Source organism: Apis dorsata, unplaced genomic scaffold (assembly GCF_000469605.1).
Source record: "Apis dorsata unplaced genomic scaffold, Apis dorsata 1.3 scaffold_327, whole genome shotgun sequence".
In the NCBI taxonomy this organism is placed as follows: Eukaryota; Metazoa; Arthropoda; class Insecta; order Hymenoptera; family Apidae; genus Apis; species Apis dorsata.
In genome coordinates this window covers 218821-229160 of record NW_006263595.1, presented here as the reverse complement: position 1 = coordinate 229160, position 10340 = coordinate 218821, and the positions used below count along the sequence as shown (strand labels likewise).

Below are 10340 nucleotides of genomic sequence, written 5' to 3'. Positions count from 1 at the left end.
GAATCGTTGATCGAAGAAAGGCAAACATTGAAACGCGCACTTATATATATATATATATATATATACGTAGCGTATAGAGAAGAAGAACAATGAGAACAATGGCGCTGGTTTTTGCACATCCTGTCCGGAAAGCGTCTCGAACTATTCGAACTCGTCGCATCGGGAATTTTACCGATGTAATTCGATTGACGGAAAAACTCGTCCGGAACTCGGGAACAATTAAACCGCTTCATCATTGCGGCCTGTCATCCGGCTGGCCAAGCGTATGGAACGTTTTGTCGGCGAAGGACGGCTAGTCGTTTCGTCTACGATCCTCGTACGCGACAGCTAGCCGATAATATCCCTCTTTGTGCGCCTCGCCTCGCCTCCATCTCTTCGCTCGAACACCGTTTCCTCCGAACCGGCCTTTGCGTAACGAATCGTAGAAACCTTTGGATCGTTCTCTCTTTCAGTTTTGCTGCTTGGCTCACCGGTCACGTTGCTTTTAATTGCACCGGTATCGGGCCGGCGAGAGCCGGTCCAAGGGAGGAGAGGGGCTCGGCCTACGCTTCGAATTGGTTCCAAGGCGATCGTTGTTGGATTGTCACTGGGATGGGATTCCGGGGATTGGTGGAAAAAGGGAGAGAGAAACGATTCGTCTTGCATCGATAACCACGGGGTTTTAGATTTAGCGAAATCATCTTCCTCTCGGGGAGGGGCTAAAAACCGATCGATTCGCTCTCTCTCTATCTCGATTCGAACATTGTCTTAATATTGCTCTTGCCGCGTTTTTGTCCACGATTCGATCCGAAAAAGAGGATGCACCGAGCTTGGAAACGCCCAAGTCTCGTTTCCATTCAGAGTCCAGAGGCAAATGGTCGTGTTGGAAACGTTAGGGAGTAAGTTCGCGAGTATCGGATGTATCGTTGGGGAAAGAATGGCGGCGGGAAAGGAGACCGTTTACGGCGAATTCCTAGAAGCGAGCGTAAGAGTCGGGATCGAGTCCTCATAAATTTATCGATCGTTCTTGCAAAACTCCGCGGAGAGCGGCGTGAACCTACGAGGACAGCGTTTCAGAACTTTTTCTCTCCGCAGAAGTTTTCCCAAGGTGAATGGAAAGCAATCGATCCTATCCTCGATACCGCGATCCCTGGTATTATCATTTCGATTTCCCTGGTATCAAACCCTGGATTCAAAGGGCAATTTTCTCCATTTCCATTTCCGTGGAAGAGGAGAAGGGAACTTGGAATTCCATCGGTGCACACCGGACCCCATAAAGCTCGACTCGATAATTACGATCGTAAGTTGGACACNATCGAGTGGCACGATCGCCGTGAATAGCTGTGGATCGCGATCGAGCGACGATCGACGGGGCCCGCGCGAAGTGAGTCGTACACACTGCTATGAATCGCGGGTACGTGCAATGATCCGAGCCGGGTCTTAAAGCGCCACTAAACTTGCGCGTCACGTTCCTTTTAATTACGTCTGCCAGCGAGGACGGATGCGAGATGGGCGGGGAGGGAGGGAGGGTGGGACGGCAGAGAATTCATTAAACGATACTCTGGAACGAGCGAGTCCGAGAGCTGTTGTACCAGCTAGGACAGAAGTGGGACAGGTGGCTGGTATCGTATCGTATCGAGAAACCGCGACTTGGACGGTGCGCGATATCGACCGTCTCTGAAATGGGAATTTTTTCCTTTTCTTCCTCTTTTTGTGATAGTGCAGGTGTCTGGTACGGGATTCGACGAAACTTGTATCGACGGAAAGATCGTTTCCTTATTTTCTTTTCTCTTGTAAAACTTTTGACATATACGATCCTTCTTTTCCAAATTTTTCCACAGATCTCTCGAAACTCGTCCAGAAAAAGATCGACTTGTTAAAACAGTTCGCGTGTATATAACGTATATCTTGGAATATGAATGTATATTCGAGTCGAAATTAAATCATTCTCCTTGCGTTCGAGAGGAAATTCTCCTACCTCGGGGGGACAAGCTCGTATTGCAATCGAACGTTTAAATACCGTCGGAAGGTGGTAGCACGTTGCCCTGCCTATAACAGAAATCAATTAAGAGGTCGGAAAATTTATCGCGGGACTATACAAGACCGGCTTACAGGAACCGTTTCTCAATACCGGCCAGCCTTCGCGCTGTCCCGCGGCGTGTCGCGATCCCCGCTCGCAATTATCAATTCTAATTAACGATCGTCGCGTTTCATTATTGTTTTTAATCACCAGTCAGCCTCCCCGTTTCTCTTTTAAATCACCGTTAATGAAACTATCCACCAATCTTTTCTTTCTTTCCAACTGGATCGCCTTCCAGTCTCGCGAATCGCTATTAAATGAAGGAAACGACGTTCCTGCTCCTCTTCCTCTTCTACCATCTCTGTATCGCTCTGAATCGATGCTCCATTCGAGCTCACCGTCGATAATCGTGCGTTTCATCGTTAAAATGGAAAATAAAAAGGGAGGTTAAAGAATCGGAATGGGTAACAAAATGGGCGAAAGAAAGGATGCGGAAGATCAGAGGTATGGCGAGAGGTTTGGCCGATTTTCCATCGATTAGATTAAATCGCGACGCTAACGATGAGAAACGTAGGAATGGATCGGGAATATCCTTTGCTATCCGTGAATCCGTTGCGTATTAAAATATTAGCCTTCTCGTTGGCCTCCCGTGCGGAGAGAAATTAAACGCGCAATTAAAGACGATCGCCACGGGGGGAGTTCCGTATGCAGCGAGGGAAATATCGGGAATATTGTGGTGTGGTTCACGTGGGAAATCTGATAGAATAGATGTGCGCGCACGCTAAGGAATTTTCGAGCGGATAACTGCTTCCTATATGAATATCGTCTTTCCTTTTTTCTTCACCACGAATGGGATAAGATCGAGAGGAACGATTCTTTTTTGCTTCTAATTCAATGATTCTTCCGTGTTCGCGGAAGATATATATGGCACGGTGTCAACAAGGATACGTTCCTATTTTACGCTTCGTATATATGTAACATTCTGTTCCTCCAGGTACGAAAAAAGAAATATAAGAATAAGCAACAAATTTACGATCCTCCACGTTTCGATACGAGATCCTTCCTTCGAATACTCATCGAACAATTCTCCTCATCGAAACTACCGCGATGAATCGATATTTTTGGATATCAATCTCTCCAAGATCCTCCGTTTCCGCGAATCTAATCCAATCGTCACGTAGGACAAGCAGAAACGATTCTCGGGCCAAGCCTCGCTCTCGTCGCGTTTGAATTATGACCACGGCCATTACTCGGGACAAACGAGGCTAAGTGTGTCGACACGGCCTTCCCGACTTCTCCACTCGCGGCCATTCACAGTTTCGTCGTCAGGGATCGTCTTGGTTATCTTCGTCTCCAACTCGTGTTCGCATCCAATCGAGATGGACGTTTTGTCCAATACGACGGCGAGGGGGAGGCCGAGCAAAGGCCCAGATTCGAAGGTAATTTACGTCTTTCGCTCGTTAGTTATCACGCCGCGGCTGGATGAGTTCCGCGGCTGTGTTTATTCGCGGAAACGCGGCCGGCCGACGAGTGAAATGTCATTCGGGGAATTAAGATCTCTTCGTCTCTCCATTGATGGCCACCTGTCCCTGCCGTGATTTTCATGTCGGCTACTTTTTTGCCGCGAGCGGAATATTACGCGCTGGAAAAAAGTTGGTTCGATTACCGGTAAATTAAGTATACATCTTGCGATCACTATGTATATATATGTATATATACGGAAAAATTGGAAGATTTAAAATTGGATGATTTTTTGAAAACAAAACGGAAATTGTGTAATTTGTCGAAAATTATGCACTTACTGAACTTGTAAAAATTTATAAACTATTTTCGATATTTTATATATATTATCTTTGTCCGAGAATGTTGCGCGTAATGTAATTTTTCGTCTTCTGGCCGCAAAAAGTTTGAAAGGACAATAAATCGAATGGAGAACGATCGATGGATCGTGAAAAGTGTAATAGTTGTTCCAAGGTTGCAGAAACAGAAGCGTGAACATTAATGGCTTCGGAAAAGCTCACGTTCGTCCGGGTGCCGTTTTCGTCATAATAGTCCCGCCTATAGAGGCCGAGCGTACGTACGTCCTCTTAACTGTCGTGGCTCGTTACTTACTTCGTCCTGAGAACAAAAAAAGAAAAAACACACCGGTTAAAAAAGCATGATCGTGGACAAGCATTTCATTAATAATAATCAATTATCCGTTTCTCGCGTGGCCGAGAGTCGCTTCGTTTCTCGCGATAAAACGAGGGAAAAGGGAACGGGGGAATTTATCGCGTACCTCCTATCGGCCCTAACGTCAATTAACGGAACGGACGATAATGATTTACGATTGGCCGCGTTTCGCCCCGTTCCATCGGGAACGAGTCGGATTCCGCCACTGCGTTTTTCCATCTAAACGGCTCGTTTCATTCGCGGTGAATACCGATCGTGAAAATAATAATGGAGAACGATCCTTCTTCTCTCGTTGCAAAAAATTTTCTTGCCAAAATATTCGACTCGAATTATCGAATATAAATATTCTGGAACCATTACGTATAAAGATTCGATTGCGCGAATGTTGCTCCATATAAATCCTTGGGGCGTAGCACGAATCTAGCAGAGAATTGTCGTCTAGCAGGGAAGAATAATAACGGAACGGTTCGACGGAAACCGTGGGACAACCGGTAAAAAATGAGAGACACAGCGCGGATCGGCGTCGATTTTGTTCCACGCGATCGCGGCCGCTCACATTTTTACACGGCAACTCGTTAACTCGCGTGTAATACGCGGGGCAATCGTGGAATCGTACGAAAAGTCAGTCGTGATCCCATAACCATAAATAATGACCATTGATTGGTCACTGTGGCCGATCGTTACCCGCTGCTACGTGACTGCGTTTACGTTTCCACGGGTCGTTACTTCGTTTCCATTAAGGCGCGGTTCCGTTCGTCTCGCTTCTGTTCGTTTCCCTCCATTTTGTCCCAGACCGGCCACCGCAGCCGATATAGATTCGATAGAACGTGGCCGTTCCTTTGGAACGCAATTTTTAAAACGGCCGTACACGTTTATACGCGTGTAAACGCGCCCATTCCACGACACGTCTCCCGATTTTATAAGAGTCTTCACGAGTCTTCACGAGCCGAGGAGTCGTTTATCTCGCCAATTCCACCTGGAATTCGCTCGACAACTCTTTAATCTCGTTTCAATTTTATCGTCGCGATCCGTTCAAACTTTTCGTATAATCTTGCTGCGAGATCTCTCTTCGAGGTAATCGAATAAATTAAGCCGATGCTTGGCTAATTTGAATTTAACGGGCTGATAAAAATCCATTTTGTCTTATCGTAAATTTACCCATTAGCTAGAGGTAAGGGGGAAGGGATTTATCGGAAATTAGTCGAAATATTCTAAAAATTGACGAAAGGATGGATTATCGATCGGAAGAGTAAAGTTAGTTTAAAAGATCGGGCAGCTTAATCGTGTCTTCGCTTCGAGGCTGCCAATTTGATCGCGGAGGCGAGCGGATATTTGTTTATGCGTGAGAGGGGGACGATTCCAATCGCGAGAACCATTTCGCAGTTTAAAGTGGGCAGATGGTTAGCGGCGCGGGCATAATACATTAAGAATGATGATGAATAGAAATTCGTAAATAATATATTGCTCGAAAGGACGATTAATGATTTCATTCCTGGCTCTCCTCTTCTTGGAGCCGGTTCTTCCGGTGCGTGAAATCGACTACGAACCACCTTCGACGATTTTCTGCGTGCCTTCCTCCTTATACACGCGTGTTAAAAAAGTGGAAAAAAGAAATCCTTTCTTCTTTATATATTCTCCAATCTTTTATTATTTCGAATCTTTGAATTTTTAAACTTTTCTTCAGAATTTCTTTCGAAACGGTGATGATCGGAGTGAAAAATCGTGTTCGAGGCAATGTTTTGACGCAGTTCGATCAAGCAGGCTGACGCGCCTGAGCGTTAAAAATAGACTGTATCATTGAAATCGATTGGCCCGCGGCTCAAGAACGTTGATCTTTCGTCGCCGTATGCGATATTCATCGTTCCCGCGGCGAGATAACAAAGATATAAGATAAAAGAGCGACCCGGTTATCCCGGAGCGAGCACACAATCGTTCACAATTCACAATCGTTACACGATGTTCAACATCGTTCCGATCGATGCATGTGCCACCAACCGCTGCGAAATGCTTCGATCGTTCTTGTTTATTAATTATTACGTTAAAACTGGAACGTTATCGTCCAACGAATCGTTACAATATCGATCCCCTTATCCGATCTCTATCCGTGGCGTTCGATGAAAAGATATCAATATCGCTAAACAATCGTACTTCTATTCAAATTATCCTTGTTCATGCTACATTAAAATTAATCCAATCATTCGACGCGAGGATTCTTATTAATCCTTTATCTCCAATTATCTTTCGTTTGCTTTTTGGAACGATAGAATTATCAAAGATATTCTATTTCTTGAGAATTCAATATAACAGAATCGCGTTATTTCGACATCGAAAATTCTTTTATTGTTTCACGCGATCGAACTGTTCCTTTATATCCCATGGCGGAACGATTTCTAAATCATAATGCATAACCGTGCCGATATCGTCGATCATGCAGTTCGAGTTATCCAGCCAAGATATTAATAACCATCATCTGTAGCGATTACGGTTCTCCATGAACGATGAATAGCTGTCCATTCGACGTCGACCGATACCCGTTCCCACGATAACGCAAAACGTCGTTTTCAATAATCCTAACGTTTAAGGGCGTTGCTCACCGTTCGAGATCGCTCGTTTATACCATCCTGGGCCGATGACGGATTTTGAATTGTATATTAAAGCGGATAAACCTCCTTTTTCCAATATATTCGCACGCGTATCGAGTGACAAGATAAGCCTAGGATGGTAATCCTCTCTTAAAGTGTATCCTGAAATTGGAAATTTATACGCGAGAGGCGAAATTATTCGGATGAAACTATCCGAATAATATATACCGGTTATATAACAAGATTTAGATAAAATGGGAGTTTAATTATTAAAGAATTTCATGAAAAAAAAAAAAAAAAAAAAAAAAAAAAAAAGAAAAAAAAACTCAAAAGTCTTTATTTCTTGGTGAATAGCGATTAAACGTAATTACGATCTGCGAATGCACAAACGAGGCTTGAGAACGGGTCGTTAACGATTCATTTACACAGGCTAACGCAGAGATTTAAAATAGTTAACCGCATAGGATGCGAGATAAAAATGATTATTACGATAATGGAAATGCATAAAGTGATGCAACTCGCGTCGTACGTACGAGCATCGACTTTATAAATCGAATTCTGTGGACGAACGTGGACAAATCAATTAACCGCTTCGTCGTTAATTTGAGTACCTCATAACGCGATGCATTTACTCGTGACGTGTACACGTGTCGTCTGGCCATTTAAGCGCGTTTACAATTACAAATCGTGCAGGAGACACCGACATGCCTGTTGACGGCATGTGTTGCTCGCGCTTTCGCTTTTACGGAAATCTATTAGGTTATTCTATAAATAATATACGTTCTGAAAAACCACTTGTTGTATCATTAATCCACGATACACATCTTTTCCCCTTATATTTTAACACCTTCGTTCTTCGCAATTCTTTTAAATGATCCACGATTATTCTTCAAAAAAAAAAAAGTAAAAATGGCATCGATACGTCGTTCTCTCAAAATCTCAAAAATATAATAAATAATACAATACAGAACCGAGTGGAACATGAAACGCGTTGTGAAACTCGTTCGTTGGCGATCGATTGAGATATTTGGACGATCCTTTCTAATACATAAGCACGCCGCGCTTATAGGAGAAAGAGAGAGACTTCAAAGAATACAACGGGCGATATTTTGGATCATGGCCATTTGGATGTCAAAATCGCAGTCGGTCGATGGTCCTGATGGCTCAATCGAGCTTTTCGATAAATAAATACCTTCTTCGTTTGAACGTCTATTATTGTTAATTAACCGGTTCCGTCTAATAGGATTAGCATGCAATAAATCACCTTTATTTCGCGCGATATTGCATTACGATCGTGTTCCAGGTACATACATAAGCAAACGTTATAACGTTTTAATGAAAACGTTTGGAAGAATTGTATGGAATCATCGAAATAGTTATATAATTAGAAATGGATACAGCTTGATTATGATGCACGTGTGCTCCGATCGACAGACCAGATTTTCCACGTGTGCTATTACGTACGAATCGATCCATGAAATCACGATGGTTAAATGGAACCTCACGAACCTCACTATTCTCTTATTTTCTGTTATTTCGCGAGAAAAGATCGGTATCGTCTCGTTCGATTTCGACAAAGAGAAAACAAACATTTTCAAATTCACATTGAAAGTAGACTCTAAATCAATAGCCACTCCTTTCTCTAATTCACGCTTACGGCCTCGAAACTACTCTAATTTTATCAGCCGAAAAACTACTCTAATTTCATCTAGGCTCGTTCTACTCGATCCTACTTCGACTTATAGATCCTTCCGCGGAAGTCGTTCGAAATAGGAGGAATAACTCAGAACGAATATCGATACGCGTTCTCGAGTGATTAGGAATTAGCCTCTCCTCTATGAAGCCACAGATCCCCTCTGAAGAGCTCAAACATTTTCCACGAATCTCGCGAATGCATCTACTGCGCGTTTCACTTTCCCTCAACCGAGGACCGACTTATCTGATCCCGGCGTCAGGTCAATAGTATAGGAATGCGGTGCAATTAGTATCTCGTTAGACAGTGCCGACCAGCTCTAATTCCTCAGTTTCGCATTAGAAACGTCATCCTGTCTCTAAACGTTCCCTCTTCGACCTCTCCTTCCTTCCTTCCCCTCGCCCTCTCTTCCAAACGCATTCGATTTTCGCACGCGAATCAAAGAATTGCGCTATCTCGAAGCTACGAAAGTTCGATCGAATTTCTCGACGAGAAGCGTTCGAGGTTAACGAGAGGAGAGGGGAAGCAGGAAAGGCTGAAATATCCCGGCAAGTGTTGTTGGCCGTCTCGTTACCTATCTTCATCTTCACCGGTGCTAAAATTTCGCTCGTACTTCGCGCGGTACCTCGCTCGACACGTTCGAAAATATAACCTCACCCGAGAGGATCAATTTCGAGACGGGGTCTCTCGGTTGGAGGCATGTGGCAAGGAAGTCGATCCAAACCGAGACAAAGTAAACCTCCACCTCCACTCCTGCTTCTGTGTACAGAAGCTCGACCCGACCGAGACGAATTAGCGGAGTGGCTTGCTGAAAATCGCGAGTATTAGGCTGCGTGTTGCGTGCAAAAGCGACTCGGAGGAGGGAAGAGGACGTGTCTCGCGTAAAAAAGAAAAAAAGAGGAAAGAAAAGAGAGAGAAAAAAGAAACGGAAAACCGGAATGAGACGTGACGAGGAGAATACGGGAATAGAAACAAATACGAGGCTTTCGTTTTACCAATGGATAAATATAGAAGTTTCGTTGGAACAATAAACGTTTCCCCGAGCGAGAATCGGGCACCTGGAAACGGTTCTCTTCGCGAAAAATTTTTTTTCCCCCCTTTCGAAACGATACGCCTCTCCTTTCATTCGGATCTTCGTTTGTTTCCCGCGATAACGCTTCCCGAGAATCGTTCGCTCCCTCTCTCCCTCCTTGCCTCCCTCCTGCGAACCGAGAGAACGAACGCGAACAAATTGACATAAAGGAGCAGTGATTTTTTGCGCTTATTAACCGCTTTCATTCAAACGATTCCGTTTACCGGAGCTGGGAAAGAGCCGGGGCCGGAAACGAGTAACTCATTTCAACTCGACTCGTGGGTAGAACCGGTGGAACTATGTTTGGTATTTTTGTTCGGTTAACCCGGCGGCGGATAGGTGGTGGAGTGCTTTTTCGTGTAATTGTTCACCGAGAACGAAAACTAAATTTCTAAATTGGCGTCGTTCGAATATTACTTCACATTTAACCGTCTAAATATAATTTTTCCACAAATCGAACGTATCTATAATTTAAATCGTTTATCCTAAATTAAGAGATTATCTAATCAAATTAGAGAGAAAATTTTATTCTACGAGAAAGATAAAAATTGACGATAATCGTAATTCCTATTTGCCTGATCTCCATCCGTGGATCTATGCCCATCCATGTCTACGCGCATTTAATTTCCGCATAACGACTGGATGATCGCGACCCAACAATCGTTCCCTTTCAAACAAATTTATTCATCATCCCTCCCCCTCCTGAACAAGCATGAATACCACTGGCTACAAAGCGAGGCGATTACGCAACGATATCGCATTGAACTATCAACGTCCACTTATTAACAAAGACAAAAATGCGTGGACGGTGAGCCAGGTCTC

At 44.0% G+C, this 10340-nt stretch overlaps 1 protein-coding gene and 1 long non-coding RNA gene across 3 annotated transcripts in view; one reads left to right on the top strand and one right to left on the bottom strand.

Annotated features, from left to right (window-relative positions):
- LOC102672114 overlaps window positions 1-10340 on the top strand; it is a 165077-nt gene that overhangs the window by 11777 nt on the left and 142960 nt on the right. The window lies entirely within an intron of this gene.
- The window catches only part of LOC102671756 (homeobox protein invected-like), a 63629-nt gene that overhangs the window by 3500 nt on the left and 49789 nt on the right, over window positions 1-10340 (bottom strand). For both annotated transcript variants that reach the window (XM_031511552.1, XM_031511553.1), the window contains exon 2: window positions 4112-4117. In XM_031511552.1, the coding sequence (XP_031367412.1) occupies window positions 4112-4117 (6 nt within the window). The remainder of the gene's footprint in view (window positions 1-4111; window positions 4118-10340) is intronic.